Genomic DNA, 20310 nt, shown 5'->3' with positions numbered 1-20310 from the left:
CTTTCAGAGGTTTGTACATCAGGTGCAGGACAGAGGGCTTCACTTTGCACACAGGGTGTGGATTTCCAGCTCACCCCTACCTGAAGCTTAGGCCACACTTTACTCCATGGCCAAGCAAAGCAGTGAGGACGCAGCAGCCTCAGAGATGAACACAGACCTGCAGCCCAGGAGCAAACTGTGTGCCAGGGACTGCCCTGCACCTCGAAGAGGGCAGCACATAGTGGTGGCAGCATGGATGAGGAGGGCTCTTCCCAGCACCTACCAACAGCTCCTGCCTGTGGATTTGGGTGAGTCACTTTGCTTTGCAAAATCGAAACCAAAAGTGACACAGAGATGCCAAAACGCAAAATACCGTGGCAAGATCTGCAGGGGTGAATTTTACAGCATGTGAGCAAAGAAACAGTGAAGAGGTAGAAATTGTGTCCCTGGGTGTGAAAAATGGATCAGGGAGGAAGCAGGGGCTGGAGAGACTGCAAGGAGGCTGCAAGTGTCTTCTCCATACCATCCCAAAAGCATTTAGTCTTCAGCATCCCTCGCCCCACCATCATTCGTTTGTCTTTACAGCTCCTCCTGATTCTTTCCCTTCTTTGACTTCAGTAATGCACCATCACTAAGGTATCATCTTGGTGCAAGTTACTGCTCGTTTCATTACTACAAAGTCCTTAACTTCCCCTCTCTAGGGATGGATCTCCAAGCTAACACTGCACTGTAGTCAAGATCTTCTTGACTACATGTGGAGGTTTACTTGTGTTAGGAACAAAATGTCCATCTCATGCCTAACAGTGCTGTAAAGCAGAGATGTTGAATAACTCCTGGTTGAGACTTTCAGGATCCTGCCCAAGGCTCCATGGACTCCAAGTGAGAACACGAGAACAGCTGAATTTCTTAGCTGTGGGATTTTTTGAGGAACTGTTCAAATTACCACATCAGAGTTCTCAGTAGTCTATAAAAACTGAGCAGATAGGAAATGCATATCAGAAAGCATATCAAATCAGGAGACAGAGAGGAAATCCCTTCAGTTCTTTATTGTCCATAATCGGACAAGGCTTTAGGTTAGCCACAAGAAATTTGTCATGAAAACTAAAGAAAGATACGGGGAAGATCAAAATTTGAGTGATATGAACAGTCTCAGTATTTCTGACAAGATTGGGTTTGCCTCAGCTTCTACCACAACCTTTCAGATAAGTGGTAAGATTTCTTTTTATTAAATGGATTTTATCTGGTCTAAAACAACAAATAAAAATGAAATATTGCATATTAAATACTTTCTACAGTGATTTTGCTAGTAAATTAACTGCCATTTAAGAATGGAAGTTTGTCAAAATGTCCTTTCTAGCCAAAAGCTGATGCTGATCATCAGAAAAAAATTAGTTATTTTCCTGTTTTAGAAAATGCCTAATTTTCTTGAATAAAACTTTCATGTCATAATAGTTAAGATATTAAAATCACCAGACCCAATAAAAATGTACGTTTATGAATTTTAGCTGAGTATAAATATTTCATTGCTGACTAAACCATTCTATTGTAAAACCAATTAAAACATTGTACTCTTTTAACTAAGACTTTAAACTCCTGATTACATTACTTTGAAAAAGAAAAAAAATTCAATTAAGGGTAACTTACTGAGTGTCTGAAGTAGTTATTAATGCTTCTGAAATACTTTTTTTTCTTCCTGAAGGGCAAAATTTGACAAAGCAGTTTATTTCTTTTACACTTTGCTGATAATGATTTGTTTTACATGTTATGACTTGTCTCCATTTGTTCTTCAGTTCAGTTTATTATTGATTTTTCATTAGTTTTGATGCATACATGCATCACTGTTGGAAACACAGGTATGCAGCACTCTGGAAGGAGAGGGCATTGCTATGAGCAGCCTGAATGCTGAATGGCAGCCTGGGACAACTAAAAGCAATGGAAACAAGGTGTTTATTGATGCAGAGAGGGGAGAACCACCACATTCATACTTGTTATAGGCTGGATTAAGTCTTGATGGAATTGAGCTGGTTAAACTGGCTAAGGAAAAGACAGCCAAGTGAATTGCAGTGCAAAGCCCAGAGGAGAGGAAGGCAGCCTGCCTTTTGACAGGATCAAGCACTCTCACAGAGGGATCTTTCTGCTCCCCATCGCTAGAAAACACTGCTAATTTATTGTGGTCAAACCTGAAAGGCTGGAAGCAAGCAGAGTTTATAGGGGAGAGCATGTGTGGGAGGGTGCCTACCCTACTTCTGTTGCTTTTTAGAGCCTCAAGGCCAGAGGAAGCCATCCACATGCTGTGCTCGAACGGCCCTTGGCATCTACCTGCTGCTGCTGACGGCCGGCCAGGGGCTGCTGGTGTACAAAGGTAATGCTACCTTACCATGGGCTTGGCATCAAAAGAGAGCTTTGCTGGGTGCTCTCGGGGCGTGGGCGAGCGGGAATGAGCACGCAGATCAGAAACCTCTGAGGGAGCACAGAGGCTCCTTCGCACACTGGGAGGCAAAGCAGCTGCTGCAGGAAACTATTCCCCCACCCCAGACATGTGCTTTGCATTTGCAAAAGCACTCCCGGCTGCACTCCTGGCTGCAGCAAGGACTGGCACACGAAAATCACCTCTCTGGTTCAAACAGGGGTGGTCTTTATCCCCAGGTGTTCTCCCAGGTGCTGAGGAACTGCTCTGCCAAACAGGCATTTCCCAGCCAGACCGGACAGGGAATATTCACTGTATGGGCTTTTTGTTTCCTCAGTGTTTAAGATGGAGAGAGAGATATGGAAATTTCAGGAGCAAAATACCTCCTATACAGAAGAGATTCTGAAGAGCTCCTTTGCCAACAGTCTGATTTCGGAGAGAAGCTCTGCTGAGTACTTGGGACAGGAAGAAAACTGGAGGAGAAGCGTAGAAGAGGAAATTACCATAATCAAAAGCAGCAATGCAAACCTGATGATGATGGTGAGCAACATCACCCTGGTTGCAGGTATGGCTCCATTCCTCCATGCTAGCTCTGCAGTGGAGAGACCTGGCTCCTCTGCACCACTGGCAAAGCTGGGCCAAAAACCTGGTTCATATGAACCAGTAACTAGGGCAAGATTTGGTCTTCCTGTCTGTTAGTGATGAGCCAGTGCCCAGGGTTGGAGTTGGCTCCAGACCCTCTGGCCGGGGATCTGGACACACCTGGAGGAGCTGGAGCACTGCCCTGTGCAGATCCCCGGATCCCCTCTGCAGCTGCACATGTGGCTCTGGGGTCGTCTCCCCTCCTGTAATTTGTAGATTTGGACTCTGAGTTTCCTCTGAAAGGGTGGTATCTTCAGCCCAGACCTCAAGCCTGTCAATCCCATACTGCTATGCTCCTCACTGAGTACTGACTACTGAGAAATATCCATTAAATATTTCTTTCAGGTCCTCCTGGACGCAAAGGAGATCCTGGTCCCCCAGGTATGTTGATAAATGAGCTGCAACTTTTCCTTTTTAAATCTTTCTCTTTATTTCATCTAAGAGACTTTAAGTGAGGATCTGGGATTTCAGTTTCTAGACCCAGACCCTACCCAATGTGCACACACCCAAAGCCCTGGCCATGAGGAGACCTGCTGTACCTTTTGACTGATCCTCCAGGAGCCTTGGCTGGCCCGAGTGCTCCTGCAGAGGTTGGTAACCACCACGGACGAGCATTTTGTCTCTGCCTCCTCACTGACACCCCACCAGAAAAACTCAGGGGTGATGGAGCAGCTGTACCTGATCATTATCTGCAGTAACCATCCCAAATCTCCATGTGACACAAGAGAGGACCAGTGAGGGGGTTTATGTGCATCCCACAATCAGCAGATAGCTGAGCTTTCTGCCCCAGACACAGGAATTCATGCTGTCCAGCTTACTCCAGGACAACTCAGGGAGGCCTCCCCAGTCCCTGCCCTGTAGAGCCACAGCTGAATATTGCATGTGACAGAGATGCGGCCTTGCCCACCCTGTCCCTAGGAAAACGATTGCACAGGCTTAGGAATGAGCTGGGCACAAGGGCTGTTCTCCACAGCAACGCACAAGCTGTTGCCTTGGGTACCTGGGGCTCGGGTAGAACTACATCTGCTGCAGGAGATAAATGTCTCCAGACTGTGAGGATGCAGCAAGTCCTGATCTAATGTTGGCTCCACTTTGAGCAGAGGTCGAACTAGGCAACAGTTTCTACGCTTCTATGATGATGATCTAAGATGCAGCCCCTCTTGGGTCAGGTCTGTGGCTCATCCATCCCTACTTCTTGGCTACACTGATGAGCTTTTCTGAAAAAAAAAAATAATTTTTTTTAAAATCATCTTTTCATATCTTCTTGGCTTCACTTACAACATTGAAACAGCACCTCCTGCCAAACTGTTTATTACACATCAGAGCCCAATAGTTCAGTGCACTTTCACAGAAGACCTCCCCAATGGTCCCCATGAGCTGGGCTTGGCTAGATGACAGCTGGCCCCTGCCCAGCCATGCACTCAGCTAAGCTCCAAGGACTTTACCCAAGCGGTTGTGCTGGTCCCTGCCAGCTGAAGATTGGTGACCAAAACTGGTGCATGAAGGATGATTAAAAAATTCATCTCTTCTTCTCAGCCATTACTGGGAATAGATGATGCGTGTCAACTGATACATATATTTTATATCTCAGGGCTACGGGGACCACCGGGGACAAAGGGAGACCAAGGAATCCAGGGTAAGGCTTTTCTGAAACCTGAATTACTTCTATGGATGGACATAAAGTGGCTTTATGGATGATTTTATGGGGAGTCTTGCCCTCAGTGAAAGTGTAAGTAAGTGAGAATGTCATTGAATGAAATATAAGCCCATATAGAACTAATGTGAGCAAAAGCAAAACTTAGCTGGAAAAAAAATCTTATTTTAAAAGTCAATGTGCAACAGTCACAGTGGGCCAATTTCACGCTGTCAAGTGCATGGAGAGGGGAGTTTGGCTCCTGCCTGCGGATGAGCTGTATGTTCTGCTGCTGGCATTCACTAGGCACTGCATCCAATGGAGCATCAGAAAAGTGGTGTTGTCCTTGCAGGCTTACATGGACCGCAGGGCGAGAAGGGGAGCAAAGGAGCTCCTGGTCCTGCTGGTTCAAGTGGTGTGCCAGGAGTGAAAGGAGAAAAAGGACAGATGGGACTTCCAGGTAAGACTTCTTCACTACTTAAGATTCTCACATGTATTTCTGTTTAAACTCATTCTACATGAAACACTAGAAGAAGGCTTCATAGGTCAGTATTTCATAAAAATCCATGTAGCCCTGACCACATAGCCATTGACTGGCTTGCCAGTCAATTAGTGTCCTGGATAAACAGGACACTTAACCTGACCTGAAGGGGTTTGATTTCGTGTCATGTTTCAGCAAAGCTCCCAAATGAGGGCTGGGGGAAGGGGTCATGCAAAATGTTGACTCTGCACCATGGAAGATTTTTATAGAGTGACCTTTGTCTAATGAAGCCACAGATATTCAATTATCAGCCTATCTATCACGCCTAGATTAAAGCAACAATGTTTGCAGTAGGATTTTCATGATATAAAATAATACAATATAATTTATATGCACAAGCATGTGGATGTTAGTCATCATTTTAGTGAAACCTCTTTCTGAGAGCTTTATATCTTACATAAGTCTGACTTTATACACCTTAAGTAGAAAAGTTATGCAATGTGTTTCTCCCATGTAACATGCATTAGTGGGCATCTCCTGGATAGCTGTTACTCAGTGGTCCCACATGGGCTGAAAGCAAGATAGGAAAAGAAAGCAGATGATGTGTGTGGTGCAGAGCAGGGAGGACAGTTGGACAGATTGATAAGAGCTTCCTCAGATCTTCCATCAGATCCCATATGCAGCAGTGCACTCATTAGCACAAGTTGCTCCAGAAAAGTGATTGTAGGAGGAATACCTAAAGGCAAGAACTTCGGGATAATTCTAGAGCAGAAAGATGAAGGAGATGTAAGACTTTAAGTGAGGCACTGTTAAGTAATTGAGCTCTTTTGGAGCATGCTTATCACCTGCTGAGAGAAGGCTAAGGGGAGATAATTCTAGAAGCACAGGAATGCGCTGTCCTGTATCTCCACTGTGGCTAGGAGAAGGGAAGGATGCAGACTGCAATAAAGGATATTTAACTAAAGGAGAAAACATTGTAGTGGTAGGGATAACTTAAGGAATAGACTGGAGAGGTATCAGCACCACTGCAAGTCTTTAACAGCAGGTCAAACAAACATCTGCGCAGGCAGTCTGACAGAGTCAGAGGTGGATCCAAAAGACCAGCCCTGTTCTTCTGCAGCTTTACAGGAATGCCACTGAATGATGGCAGTGTGAGGCCAAACTTTGTTACTGGTGTGGCTAGACAGAGGTGCTCCACAGGCTGCAGAGACAATTGGGGTTTTTTTTTAAGTTATATGTGTGTGCTGTGCTGTTTGATAGGTGTCCAAGGACAGAAAGGTGACACAGGCAAGAAGGGAGACCCTGGATCACATGGACCCACAGGTCCCCAGGGACAACAGGGAGTCCCTGGACTGCCGGGTTTCAATGGTAAGTGCAGAGGCCACAGTGTGACCCACCATCAGCACTCGCATGCTGTGGTGCAGGGCTGCCCTAACTGAAGCACTGGGCTAAGCCTTGTCAGCACTGATGTCAGGATGTTGTTGCAGGTACCACGGGGAAGCCTGGACCTCCTGGGCAGAAAGGAGAGGCAGGTAAGCAGTACAGAAGGTGAAGGTTCTTCTAGAGATATAGGACTGATCTCTTTTAGATGGTGCTTCATGACGAAGAAAACTGCAGCCAGCCTAGATCCCAGCCTGGGTAAGAGATGATGATTAGATGAAGAAACCATGAAAATGTTCCAACATTGTGCAAACTCATGCTGCAGCCCTGGCTGCCTCATCCGGGCCCCACTCACTGTGCAGGAGACTGAGAGGGAAAGAAGGGTCTTGAGCTGTGGAGGGCTGTGTCTCCTTCCTGATGTGTGTGCACATGCAAGGGTAGAAATTGGCTGCTCTGTTAGGAAAGCACTTGTGCATGTGAAGTCTGACAGACTGCAAGGACCTGGGTCCATACAACCTTTCACTGCAGAGCATCACTCCCTGCTGCACTGAGATTAGTGCTGCCAGAGGAGGGTTGCGATTCGGACAGATCCAGCATTTGTTTTGCCTTCATAAGGTCAACTCAGTCTGTACAGTGCAGGGGATGGTGATTGAACTGTCTTTCTTCTTATGTCCTTCAAGTTTTGTGTTACATTTCATATGTGCTGCTTTCACTCAACCTCAAGGTGTACCTGGACAGCCTGGAACTGTGGGAAGTCCTGGCCCTGAAGGCAGATCTGGTCAGAAAGGGGAGAAGGGGGACCAGGGGCCCAAAGGTAGCCCAGGTATAACACTACGCAAACCTATAAGTCACTGAGCTCTTCGTCTGGCCTCACTTTGTATGATGGCTTCACCCTTATTGATTTGTTTTTAATTTTAGGAATAACAGGCACTGATGGACTCAGAGGTGAAAAAGGAGAACAAGGAGTAAGAGGTAAAGGAGAATAAGACAGGTTTTGGGTCAACAATCGTCATTATGCAGGCATGGGAAAGGAGGAGGTCAGTTAAGTCCTGTTCTTGGAGCCCCAGTGCATCTCAGGATGCCATGGCAGTCCTGGGCCTCTGCCAGGCTGCTGGGGGGTGGCTATTTACCAGAGAGTTGTTTCTGTCTTCTGTAACATGTGTGAGGAGGTGATGTTGCCTGAATTTTTGTATAAATAGAAAATACACAAACAAAGCATCATCTTAAGATGAACTAAACAACATCCTCCCTAATCTGGAGTTAAAGACAAATTTTACTGGCTGGAGGGAAGATGGGGAAGGAGGCATCCATTCTGGACTCCTCTGTAGCATTGCAGGATGAAGTGTCTTCAGAGGCCAACTTAGGGCACACAAACGAGGCCTTTTCTGTGACATTCCACTTGAAAAAGGTCACCTCTCTGTCCCAGGCATCCAAACAACAGGGTGGCATTCTGCTGTACGAACCTATTCTGGTGTACTTCTCTTGAATCAGCCCTTTAAAATCCTGAATTTATATAGTGCATGCAACTTCATGGCCTTCAGGATGTAACCAAGGTCCAAGTGCTGCACCTTTCTACCTTCACTGACAGGGATGAGAGTCACCTGGCCCAACTTTACATGCTTGCATATGTCTGATGCACCTAAATTTACATGTCTAGGCTGTCTATATGATTAGTGAAGGTCCAGCTGGAGGGAGAGTCTCTATGCCATCAGTGGAGTTTAGGATATGAAATAAATCACCAGGAGTTGATCTACTTCAAGAGAAGATGTTTCTCCACTGCCTGTATTTTCTTTTTTGACATGGTCTGCACTGAGTATGATGTGAAATAAGACACCCAATTCAGAGATAGATGTCTACAGAATAGACACCTAAACTAGATAAGTTAAAATCCTGCATAAATACTAGTTTGCATAAGCTTTTATAAATGTATAAATATTAGTTTTATAAGTGTATGTATGTTTGTTTGTTTTGATGATCTTAGGTCTTCCAGGGCAAAAGGGAGAAAAGGGAGACCAGGGCCCAAAAGGTAAACCCATGTTTTACAGCATAACTTACTCTGATGATGCAAAGCACTTTAAATGCCATGTTCCGCCTTTCTGCATCAATACATTCTTTCCTTGGGAAGATACAAAGGCAATTACTTTTTTGCTTTACACCCAGGCATCCAAGGCCTACCTGGTCAAAAAGGAAGCAAAGGTGATTCTGGCACTCAGGGTCAAAAAGGAGAACTGGGACCAAAAGGAGCCAAGGGAGACCGAGGATTGTCTGGTAAGACTGTTTGCCAAGGGTTCTGTGGAGCTGATGGTGCATTTGGGTTCCGGACTGTAGATCTCAGACTGGCACAAGGTGCTCTGAGACGTGTTACAGAGCTCATTTGGAGGAACTCAACAGACAGATTAGCCTTCCCAGAAGAGGAATGTGCAGGCTGTCACAGGTACACCCTGGGAGGTGTGCTAAAAGACATGCAAGTAACAGATGCATTAGATTTTCTCAAATCACTGATCTCACAAAAAACTGGAACAAGCAATGTCCCTTTTTGCCTTGTGCAGAGACATCTTGCAGCATGCCATGTCATGGAGATAAATCCTAGATAAACACGGCACTCAGGAACACAAAATTGTAAACACCTAATAGTGAGGCTATTTAACTACACCATGCTAATTGTAGGACACAAAAGTTGTTCAAAAGGGCCAGCACTACAGCTACTCTCCTTCCTTACCCCCCTTTCCCATCACATGGGTTTCCAAAAACCCTAAGACCTGTAGTCAAAAAAACCCCCAAACAGTAGTTATAACAGGCCATGGGAAGCAACCAGTGCTACATATGATTTTTCTTTTAATTGTTCACACAGAATAGTAAATAGTAAAATCCTCAGAAATAAAATAAAGTAGATCGTAAGTGAGGCTCCTCTGGAGCTTTGCTTCTGGAAGAGGGGAAAACTGTAACTTGGCTGCTCCAGGACAAGCACTGCCCTCTGGGTGGGTCTCATCTTCTGGTCCCCAGAAGGAGACAGCAGTAAAGGCTTTCTGGAGGTAACTTTTGGGGGAAGAGCTCATTGGATTTTTTCAAACACCCCTACTCTCAAGACCGAGATGCTGCACAGAAATGTGGAGGACTGCTGGGAGCAACCTTCTGCTGTCCCTGGAGAACAAACCCCATAATGTAGATCTTCATTCAAGTACTTTAGGAGATACTGTGCCTGCTTCTGGAGAGCCCAAAGGCTATCAGAGGTCATTTTACAGGTAGCAGTGGGAATGAGATACATTTTGCACACGTGAGTGGATGGGATTTTGACCCTTTTCTTGCGTCACACATTAGGAAAACTTTGCTGTATGTTCTCGTACTTTTCTTGCCACATTTCTTTTACATACCCTTAGTCACTTCAGGGTTTTCATTGTCCACAATGGGAGGGAGTCTTCACATCTCTGACTCATACAAGTATCCAGAACAAGATAATAACTGGATTTCTTTGTAAGCAGCTGTCAAATGTTTGGTTTTTTTTAATTTGGAACAGGTTCCCCAGGAGCAAAAGGGAGCAAAGGTGAAAAGGGAGAAGGTACTGGACTTTCACTTCTTCTCTCACTTGCCTTCTGGTATTGAAGCTACCTGAGATCAGGACCAACATTCCCCTCTGCTCACCCTGGTTAACCCACAGCACAGCTACCAGAACCAAGGGGTCTGTGCTCTGAGTTGCAGCCTGCTGTCTCCAGATGCAGGAGGGGGTTGAATTGTACCGGTAACCTAGTCCCACTGTGGGTACAGCCACGGAGATGGGAACATCCCTCTGGTTTGGGTGGTCACTGCATCTGTGGTTCTTATGTCTGTATGACCCACAGAGTTATTTTCTTCTCCCCTAAACTGCCAGCCGACTCCAATCATATACGGATCGTGGGAGGAAGCAGGAGGGGCCGTGTGGAAGTCTTATACCAAGGGATCTGGGGAACAATATGTGATGATCACTGGACCTTGCAAGAGGCTGCTGTAGTCTGCCGAATGCTGGGATTCAGCCATGCAGTCTCTGCTTTCACAGCTGGTGGAGGTGAGTCCACAACAACTTTCCACATCCCCAGGCCTGGCATGGGTGGTTACATACAGCAGTGTCACCTACACGAGCAGCAGGAGAGCAAAGAGGATCTCAACAGGGCAGCTCATTCCTCTTGGGATGAGTGAGCTACATGTCAAGTGCTGCCTGAACTGTGCCCTAAAGCTTGATTTCCAACAAGCCAACCATGCAACTCAACAAATACCCATTGTTTACAGGGGTCTCTTTAAAAAAAGTGCATAATCCTTTCTCTTGACCAACATTTTTTTTTTGTTTACTTCATCTTCCAAAGGCACTGGAACAATTTGGCTTGACGAAGTAAATTGCAGTGGGTCTGAAAGTTCAATTATCTACTGTTCAAAGAACAGCTGGGGTTCACACAACTGCGGCCACAGTGAGGATGCTGGAGTGGAGTGCAGTTGATGGGACACAGAAGCTGCCCTGGGAGCCGCTGCCACCTCTACTCTCTCTGGGGCTTTTCTTCATGATGCAAACCCAATTTTGTCAGGCTGTGCATATAGTCTCCTTACCAGGTCATGAAAGTATTGACAAAGAGATTTGAATTTTTCGTAAATCAGTAACGGTTGCAAGACCCACAGGTAACCTGAAACATCCCAGCTGTCACCAAACAGTTGGTGCTCAGGCATGTGAGCCAGTTCACAGCTTTTCCAGCTACCTGACATCAGCTCACCTGCAGGAGCTTACAAGTGTGTGACCTCTAAGTGCACAAGAGGGGAGATGGTCCACGTTAGGTTAGTGCAGTAGGAGAAGAGGCTCAGTGTGCAGAAACAGGGAGTTTCTGCAGCTGAGCTGACTAGTCCATTTTCATCACAGTAGGATTGTGAACCTGAGCCTAAACCCCCCAGGGAGTGTATACACCCAAGACAGCAGATGCTCAGAAATCATCAGATGAACTCTCTGGCATGCAAGTATAAATACTCTCCGGAAATGATGCTGATCACAGGTTAAAGTGCAAAAATAAGTGCCTAGGATCTAAGTACCGTACTATCCTGGTTTAGCATAGCCCTTGTTTTTGACCTTAGCCAAGTCCCTTGCCTTCTCTGTCAGTATTTCCTAACCAGTCTCCAGGAGCAATACCTTTTAGCTTATCTGGTGTATAAAGCTAAGCATTTAATACCTTTAGAAATTAGGTGATCCAAAAGTAAAGCAAAAGGATGACAAATAAAAAACATATCAAATCATGGTGTATCAGAAATGAATAAGCTATTGATTGGCATTTAAAATAAATAATTAAATAAATAACAAATGAACAGATAAATAAAATTACACGCACATCTGTAGATATATTAAGGAGAAAATATTGGACTGGGCTTTCCTGGCTCCTATGCGATTGATGCAATTTACTTTCAATAAATAAAGTTTTCCAGTCAAGGAGAACGGCTGGGCACATCCCGACGGAATGCCAGCGGCGCGGTGGGACCTGCAGGATGAGCCGCGGGTACCGCCCCAGGACCCATCAGCCTCCCCGCGGCCATCCCCATCCCCGCCCGCGGCTCCCGGTTATCTCAAATGCTCCTTCCCGGCACTAAGGGGAGCTCAAGGGCCGCCGCCCGCTCCGCAAAGCCACCGCGGGAGGTCCGCGGCATCGACTCGGCTCGGCTCGGCTCAGCCCGGATGCTGCTCCTGCCTCCTCGTCCCCGCTGCTTTATCCCAAGGGGAACCGCGGTTCCTGCGCATCCCTCTTTGCTCTGCTCTTGTCAGACCCCCATCTACGGCACTGCGTCCAGCTCTGAGACCCCCGGCATGGGAAGGACACGGACCTGCCGAAGCGAGTCCAGGGGAGACCACGAAGATGGTCTCCCAGAGGGCTGGAGCCCCTCTCCTCTGACGACAGGCTGAGAGAGTTGGGGCTGTTCAGCCTGGAAAAGGTCAGGTTGGATGGGGCTTTGAGCTACCTGGTCTAGTAAAAGATGACCCTGCCCAGGGGACTGAAACTAGATGATCTTTAAGTTCCTTTCCAACTTAAATCATTTCTGTGATTCTGTGATCCCAGGAATGGGAGGGCAGTGGCAGCCACAGGGGCCTGGTGATGCAGCCAGAGATTTTTCCATGATACCCCACATGTGTTGCAGGGAAGGACAAAAATGTGTTTTATTCTGTTGAACATCCTGATGGCACGTGCAGCAAGACACCAAGCCCAAGAGCAGAGCAGTGATCTCGGTTTGAGGACATGGCTTAGGTTGTGGGAGTTTCAGTCCTCAGTAACTCCGGCTGTGGAGTTACTCCCAGTCCTCCCAAAAAGCAATTTGGAAAAAAAAAGGAGTGGAAAATACTTTTCTGATGCAGTCTCCTGTGCCTCACTGTTTGACTGCTGACCAGTTGGGACACTTGTGCAGGTTTTGCTGTCTACTCTTAAGAGATAGAAACACATCTTCTAAGGTAAAACCCCAGATTTTGCCTGCATGTCTGAGTGTCCCCTTGGATGGACAGCTGCACAGCTCAACCCCAGCCTCACCACTGTGGGGGCAGGACACAACTCACAGCAGTGGCATTTGGGGCTTGAAACCCAGCATTGGGACCCCAAGGCAGCAGGTCTGCAGGGCACTTTCGCTCCATGTGTCCACTTCTCCAGTCTAAGGGAAGGTCCACTGGTGCAGGAAGGGTGCCACAAATCACCATGGGATAGTTGGTGAGCAGCAAAAAAGCTTTTTGCACCTAAAAAAGATGTAGTCCTGAGGTGTGGAGGCTGCCTTGCATGGCCACACCATCTCTCCCCAAATACCCAGCTCAGTGCTATTAGATCCCAGCTTGTAAGTCTCTTCACTGCCCTAAAAGAGATGTCTGTGACAGCTGAAAAGGAATGATGCAGCTTTGCTTATCATTTACACCCAGCACCAATTAAAAAGACTTAGTTAAGCAAAATGCAATTACACTGTCATGGATAAAAGGGATACAATTAACTAAAAAGGGACACTTTCCCTTAGGAATAATGTTATTTCCAGTTGCTCCCATCCCTGTCCCTGACCATTCCTTGTGATCTGAAGAGATTTGGGGTGGGGAGAACTGGGGGGATTCGGGTAGTTTGTCTTCCCTTCTTACTGGTTCACATGTATTTCTGAAGTAAGTTAGCAGAGTCCCTTGAGAACACAAATCTTTTATTGAGCCCTAAAACATCATTTCCAACACACCCAGCACTACTTTTCCAAGAAGATGAACATTTCATAGAGACTGTCTGGTACCAAACTGAAACTTTTCTCCTTTTGGGGAGAAAACTGGGCCTTCTGTCAGCTGTGAAGGAATGGGGAACAGCCAGGCACTGTGGGATACATGCTGTGGCTGGAAGGATTTACCAAAATCCACAGGGAAGCAACTGAAGAGAGGTTTCTCATCTCACACCCCTTGGGAAGGGAGGAGGCATGTGCCATCCCTCTCAGCCCACTGCACAGGCAGGCACCTAGGCTGCTGCTTCCCCAGTCAACACCTCTTCCATGGACAGTTGGATCCAGAAAACACAGCCCTGCAGCGAGGTGCCAATTTCGCAGCATCAGAGCTTTAGGTCCTGGAGGATCCTGCTGAGAATGTGTGTTAATGAATAGAGTGTTTGTCTAATCATTTCCATGTCTCGATATTGGCATTATTGTCAAACCTCAGGAAAATGACATGAAGGAGAAGGCTGAAGGTTGCCCCTGGAGTTTGGTGAGATGCTGAATGCAGTTTTTGTATCCTCAAGAGACGTCACACGCGATTCAAAGCCCCACTCAGGCACACAGAGATGTTGAAGAGCAAAATATTTACTAACTAAAAGCCAGTTCTTCAGGTTTCCAATGCCTGAAGTTTATGCCTGATGCATCCATAACACACCTCTCCTTACCAAAATTACTGACAATTCAGTTGCAAAAGTAAAAAAAGGCACTTATTACATTAAAGACATCATTTGAAAAGATGCAATGAAGGAATTACTTTTCTGCTCATATTACAGACAGGTAATACCATTAACACACATGCTGGCTGTATCTAAAGATTAAACTAATCACATCATATAGGAGTCACTAACTATATTTTCATCCTTCTCTTCTGAAGTCTTCTGATGTTTTAGATCACATCGCCACAAATCTGCCAGCACATTTCTTAGCTTTTTCTGCTAAACATCATGGTAGAAGGCAGCATCTGGTCTCAAAACACTCAGACATTTTTTTTTGTCTTGCTTAGTGTCAGCACCGGTCATGTTTTGCTTGGTTAACTCTTTTCCCACTGGCATGGTCCAGGAAAAGCCCAACTGATCATCCAGTGCAGTTCACAAGCCTGAGCCACAAGTGTTTCTGATCTCCACAAAGGGGCCAGTTTGGCTCTCACTGGCACTGCCACGAACCTAGAGCACGCATTGGTGCAGGCAGCTGCTCTGCTGTGACACAGAGCTGAATTTAACCTGAGGTATTTAAACAAACTCTTAGTGGTGGCTCCAAACGATTATCCATTTATTTCAGTATTTGTCTTTTCAAATGTGACCTAAAATCTATAAGTAATTAGTTATTGTACTGACTACAGTATTGCAAAATGCTTCCCTTCATTTTTTATTCAGACTCTGAGCTATAACTCCAAAATCATTCTAGTCACACCAGCCTTCAAAGGTCTAAATGGGGAGGAAGGGGGGCTAACGCCATAGTATCTTTGAGATTTGCAAGAATATTTGAGGATTTTCTGGGGATTCAGAGTGAGATGAAAAAAAAAAAAAAAGAGGTTTGCAGGCAAATAGAGGAACTTATGCCTCCAGTTCAAAAGGAAAGACAAATCCAAATAGAAAAAGATTTAAATGCTAAAATGCTAAATAAATATTGTTATTCAACAGCAGTCTTTGTCTTTTGAGTCCTAGGTTAAAACTACTTCACAGGAACTATAAAAGCTCGTTACTCTCCTTTGTTGAAGCTAAATGAATTTTAACAGCACAAGTTCCACAGTGAAGAAGAACTGCCTCCTAAAACTCCTCCTAAGCCATCTAGACACCACAGTGGGGTAAGGCAGGAGAGGACTTTGGGAGCTGTTAAATTAGTAGGTGAATAAGAAAATAGTACACAAATTGCATTAATTCTGGGTCTGCTTGTGGTGTTTTGTATAAATACTAACAAATAAGTGGCACTGTGAAGGTGCTGGTTCCACACCATCAGGGTGTCAGCAGCACAAGGAAGCAAAATTCTGCAACGACCTTGCCTTAGGAAATCCCAGTGCAGTCAAAGGATTCAGAGGGCTTTCAGGCTCAGGCCATAAATCACTCAAGATATGAATTACTGCCTTATTAGAGCAGATTCATAACTGTAATTCCAGATAAATACGCAATTAGTCTGATCTCTTCTGATAACATGCCAACAGGGGAGAAAAAAATAAGTCACTTCCTACTAAGCTGACTAGCTATTCAAAGGAACTGCAGCAAACTTTCACAGATATTGAGGCCAGCAGGACCTTTCTAATAATCACGTGTGACCTTCTGCACAGTGCAGGGCAGAAAAACTCACCTGGGAATTTCTATATCATTTTGAAACTACAGCCTGTTTTCTAGGAAGGTGCCTTATTTTGGTTTAAAGATTTCTGAAAGCAGAGAAAGCACCATATTCCTGAAAAACCTCCAGGTTCTTGCGATTGTAATTAACCTGCTGGCTCTCTCTCAGTAACTCCACTCCTAACCTGTGCTGGGACACCAGGAGCCAGCTGAGGTCCTTGAGCCACTGAGTGCTGTTGCCTGGAGTTCACCCAGACAAGGCTTAAGAGAGAAAATAAGTTTTCCTTAACACAGTTAACTTCACCTGGCAGCCACAAGCCCACAGTCAGGTTTTGGAAGAGCTACTTAACTGTTCCAAGCAAGCAACACACCTATAAAAGGATGCTAATGCCCTTGCCAGAGTGCAGAGAAAAGAGGAATGTGCAGCACATGCCAAGATCAAGCTGGAGGTGATCTTGATAGTTTCACTCTTGTTCAGCATCTGAAAGGGAATTTCTGGAAGGTTTTTGCCATGGTAGTTATGGCTCACACAAGCACTGGGACTCTGCAGTTGCTCTGATTGTGCAGTCACATTGATTTTAAAGATGTTTGACTTTACAGAGTAGCAATGAGAGGAGCTTGTTGGGGGTAAAAGACTCTCAGCACACTTCTGAGGCCCTCAAACTCTTTTCTGGGTGAAAATGAGATCAAACTAAACTAAAGTGGCACTGTTTGCATGAGTAACTAATCCAAATTACCCAGGGCTGAGAGATGAGGATCTCAGGGCTAAAAGAACAAGGGTGTTTTTTTCCACACATGGGTAAAGACTGTTGACTCAACTTGCAAGGCTATAAAATTTCTCCAGTAACAAACAGGGACAAACACCCACAGCAATGCTGGAGGGAAGGGAAATACCCTGTTTCTGAAAATCCAGTTATTTCAACCAGACTGGAAGAGCTTTACAAGACTATAAATGGATCTGTCTGTGGTTAAGGAGGAAGGAGAGGAGGAAGCACCCTTTGCTTCTCCTATGTTTATGCTCCAAAACTGCAAGATCAAGAGTGGGGAAGTCCCCTATTTCCAGTTTATTTGTTTTAGAAGCCTTTTTGAGTCCCCCAGTGCAAGCTGTCATGGAGAGGGAAGAAAAAGAGAGAGAAGCATCCCTCTTTTCTAAGGGCTGCTTTGGCACACTGATTTTACATCTCTTAGACTAGGAAATGTATAAAAAAAGTCACTTTTTCAACATTTTCCTGTTGTTGCTCCCAGATGCACAGTGCCAGTTCCATTACAGGCCAGCATGTCAGTTGTGACCTGCTCGGGTGTGACGTGTTGTGACCCTGTGGGAGAGGCTCGGCACACAGAGGATGTGAGGGTAAAATGTTCAATCTCCAGTAAACATGTGGGGCCCAGCTTAGTGAGGGGTTCCTGGGTGATGAGAATTCAGCAAAAGGCCTCCAAGCATCACCCAGCACGGGAGATGAAGCAGAGAGTTGTGACCTAGGTCACATCTGCAGCTGGTATAAATCAACATTGCTCTGTTGATATGTGGGGAACTACATGGATTTGTTCCTGTTAATAATTCAGCCCTTTTTTTAGCCCAGCTCTCTCTAACACTGCTTAGCTCCTGGTGAGTCTACTATTGGGCTTGAGGATGGGTCATGTGTGCTGCCCAGAAGTCTGGGAAGAAGACAAGAGACCCAACTTCCAGGTTTCTGGACATGAGGAACAGTGAGTCCCTCCTCAAACACCTGGGCAGCCAGCAAAAACATGTCCAAGGCTGTGAATCCTGACTCCTGAAGTTTTCTAATGCATAAAACAGCAGGGACTCTCCCAAAATGGTTATTTAAACAAGGTATTTTAAATTGAGCTGCACTAATTATTAGAAAGCACAGTAATTTTCAGTCTCATGGCGCAAAGGCATTATAAAACTGCTGTGAACAGCACTTCATCAACACCTCTAGTTCCAGCTTTCTCCCACCTTGACACTTCTGCACTTTAACCCTAATTATTGCTGTTTGCCCCATTATGATGGAGGTAGTCCCAAGCCATCCTTCACCTCTGTGCCTCACTTAATGTCGACACCCCTAGCGATGAAATGGGTTCCAACCCAGAACATGGCAACATGGATGCAAAGTCAGAAAACCGCTAAAGTTCTGTTGAAGCATAAGCATAGAACTGGGTGAGTTTTCATCTAAATTACTTAAAAAAGACACATTTCATAGAGTCATAGAATATCCTGAGTTGGAAGCGACCCATAGGCTCATCAAAGTCCAACTCCTGTCCCTGCACAGGACCACCCCAAGGATCACACCATGTGCCTCAGAGCATCGTCCAAACACTTCTTGAACTCTGTCAGGTTTTGTGCTGTGGCCACTGCCCTGGGGAGCCTGTTCCAGTGCTCAGCCACCCTCTGGGCAAAGAGCCTTTTCCTAATACCTAACCTAAACCCCTCTGACACTGTTTCATGTCATTCACTCGGGTCCTCTCACTGGTCACAACAGAGAAGAGATCAGTGTTTTCCCCTCTTTTTTCCCTCATGAGGAAGTTGTAACTGCAATGAGGTCTCCTTTCCGTCACCTCTTCTCCAGGCTAACCAGACCAAGTGCCCCCAGCTGCTCCTCACACGGCTTCCCCTCAAGGCCCTTCATCATCTTCATAGCTCTCCTTTGGATACTCTCTAATAGCTTAATATCTTTCTTACATTGTGGCACCCATATTTGGAAAGGCAGAACTCCTGCTTCAGTGTAGAAGAGCTCATTCTGCAGCTAATATCAAGTACCACAGCTAAGCCTATCTAATGATCCCTTCCCTATGTAATCAGGTATTTGTGGATCCCTTTCCCTATCTTTAGGGCTTCTTCCCTCCTACTCATTTGGACATCTTGCGCTCTTTAGCTGTAAACTGTTCCAAGATGTTCATCTGATATGAATTTACAAACCAGATGATAGCCATCATTTTCACATTAAGGAGGCAAACTCCTGTACTGTTTCAAAGGCTTTAACTCTTAATCTCTGTTTTCAGAGCTGTATGCACTGCTCTATTCATATTTCTGACATTTAGTTTCCAAATACTTGATCTTTTTCAAATGAGATCGTGGTACCTGTCAGTATTTGAAAACACTGATACTGATAACCAGCAAGTCTTATTGAATGAAAAAAAAAACCCCAATGAACTTTGTGTGTTTTGCATGACAAACAACTAAGGCTAAGTTAGCCCGGCCAACACATTGAGGTATAGAGTAGAGAGCAGGCCTCTAAGGCCTTTAAGGTCGGTTAAGACAGAAAATATTTTAGTCGCAGCTGAGAAATGAAGAGATCAATGTCAGGTTTGCACAGGCTCAGTCAGGTCCTCAGCTGATGTAAATAAACTCAGCTCTGCTGAGGTCAAAATGGTTTACACACGCAGTTGTTTTTCCAGAATGAGATGAACATGTTTATCAAGTCATTTTCAACAAGCTTGAGCGCTGTGGTTCTCACTAAAATCAAGAGGAATGAGCAGTCTGAGGGAGGACCACCCACATTATTGCAGACTATCGGTAGCTGTCAAGGGAAAAAAGGCTGTAAATCAAAGAATGCAAAGTTATTCTCCATTAAAAGCACAGATTAAGGGTATATAGCTGAAAGGAGCTCAAATACTTTTCTTCCTTTGTGTGCAGGATGTTTGACACAGCAGGAGAGTGTTTGTCCTGGCAGCAGCATTTCCAGGTAAACTGGAATAAGTCAAGCATGTAAATACTGGGTCTGAGCCATCCCATCTGTCTCTTTGAGGGTAGCTGAGAGAGGTACCTGGCAAGTGATATGATCAGTACCTGGATGGAAAAGTAGAGAAGTTCAAAGATAAGGGGAACATCCAACTTTCAAAATTGACAGAGGAAAAGAAAATCCAAATTGACTCCATAAGAAAGAGTAGAAAGGTAGAGAACCTCCAACAGAACATCAAAATCACACATTATTATGAAACCAAAGAGATATTTTCAGAAAGTTAGGGGTCAAAAATTAGGCTCTGGGTTTCAGAAGTATTTGTAACCACAGTCAAGCCAAATTTGAGAAAAAAAGAAAGCCCATATCAAGTCTAAAAAGTCTTGGCATAGCAGGTATGAGAGCTGGAGAAATAAGAGACTATTTTTGCAAGATAACTAAAAATAAAATTAAAAATCTTGAGATCGAGCCAAAATTCAATTTTCTCTGTTTTCTTGCCAAAACTAAAAGTGAAAATATTGCCATTTTTAGGGAAAGTGAGCGTTAAAGATTTCAGCAAATTTGCGCATCATATGAACTCAATCCATGGCAATTTAGAGGTGGTCCCGACAGTGAGG

General features: G+C 45.1%; 1 protein-coding gene across 1 annotated transcript; it reads left to right on the top strand.

Moving 5' to 3' along the window:
- Positions 1–993: 993 nt before the first annotated feature.
- On the top strand, positions 994–11763 carry MARCO (macrophage receptor with collagenous structure). The gene is made up of 15 exons (XM_032693365.1): positions 994–1188; positions 2240–2341; positions 2724–2951; positions 3374–3409; positions 4620–4664; positions 5014–5121; positions 6403–6510; positions 6630–6674; positions 7247–7345; positions 7441–7494; positions 8504–8548; positions 8683–8790; positions 10037–10078; positions 10388–10561; positions 10857–11763. The coding sequence occupies exons 1-15, from the start codon at positions 1074–1076 to the stop codon at positions 10985–10987; spliced, it is 1440 nt and encodes a 479-aa protein (XP_032549256.1). The 5' UTR covers positions 994–1073; the 3' UTR covers positions 10988–11763.
- The last annotated feature ends 8547 nt before the right edge of the window (positions 11764–20310 follow it).

Source organism: Chiroxiphia lanceolata, chromosome 7 (assembly GCF_009829145.1).
Source record: "Chiroxiphia lanceolata isolate bChiLan1 chromosome 7, bChiLan1.pri, whole genome shotgun sequence".
NCBI classification, from domain to species: Eukaryota; Metazoa; Chordata; class Aves; order Passeriformes; family Pipridae; genus Chiroxiphia; species Chiroxiphia lanceolata.
This window is presented reverse-complemented; position numbering and strand designations above follow the sequence as displayed.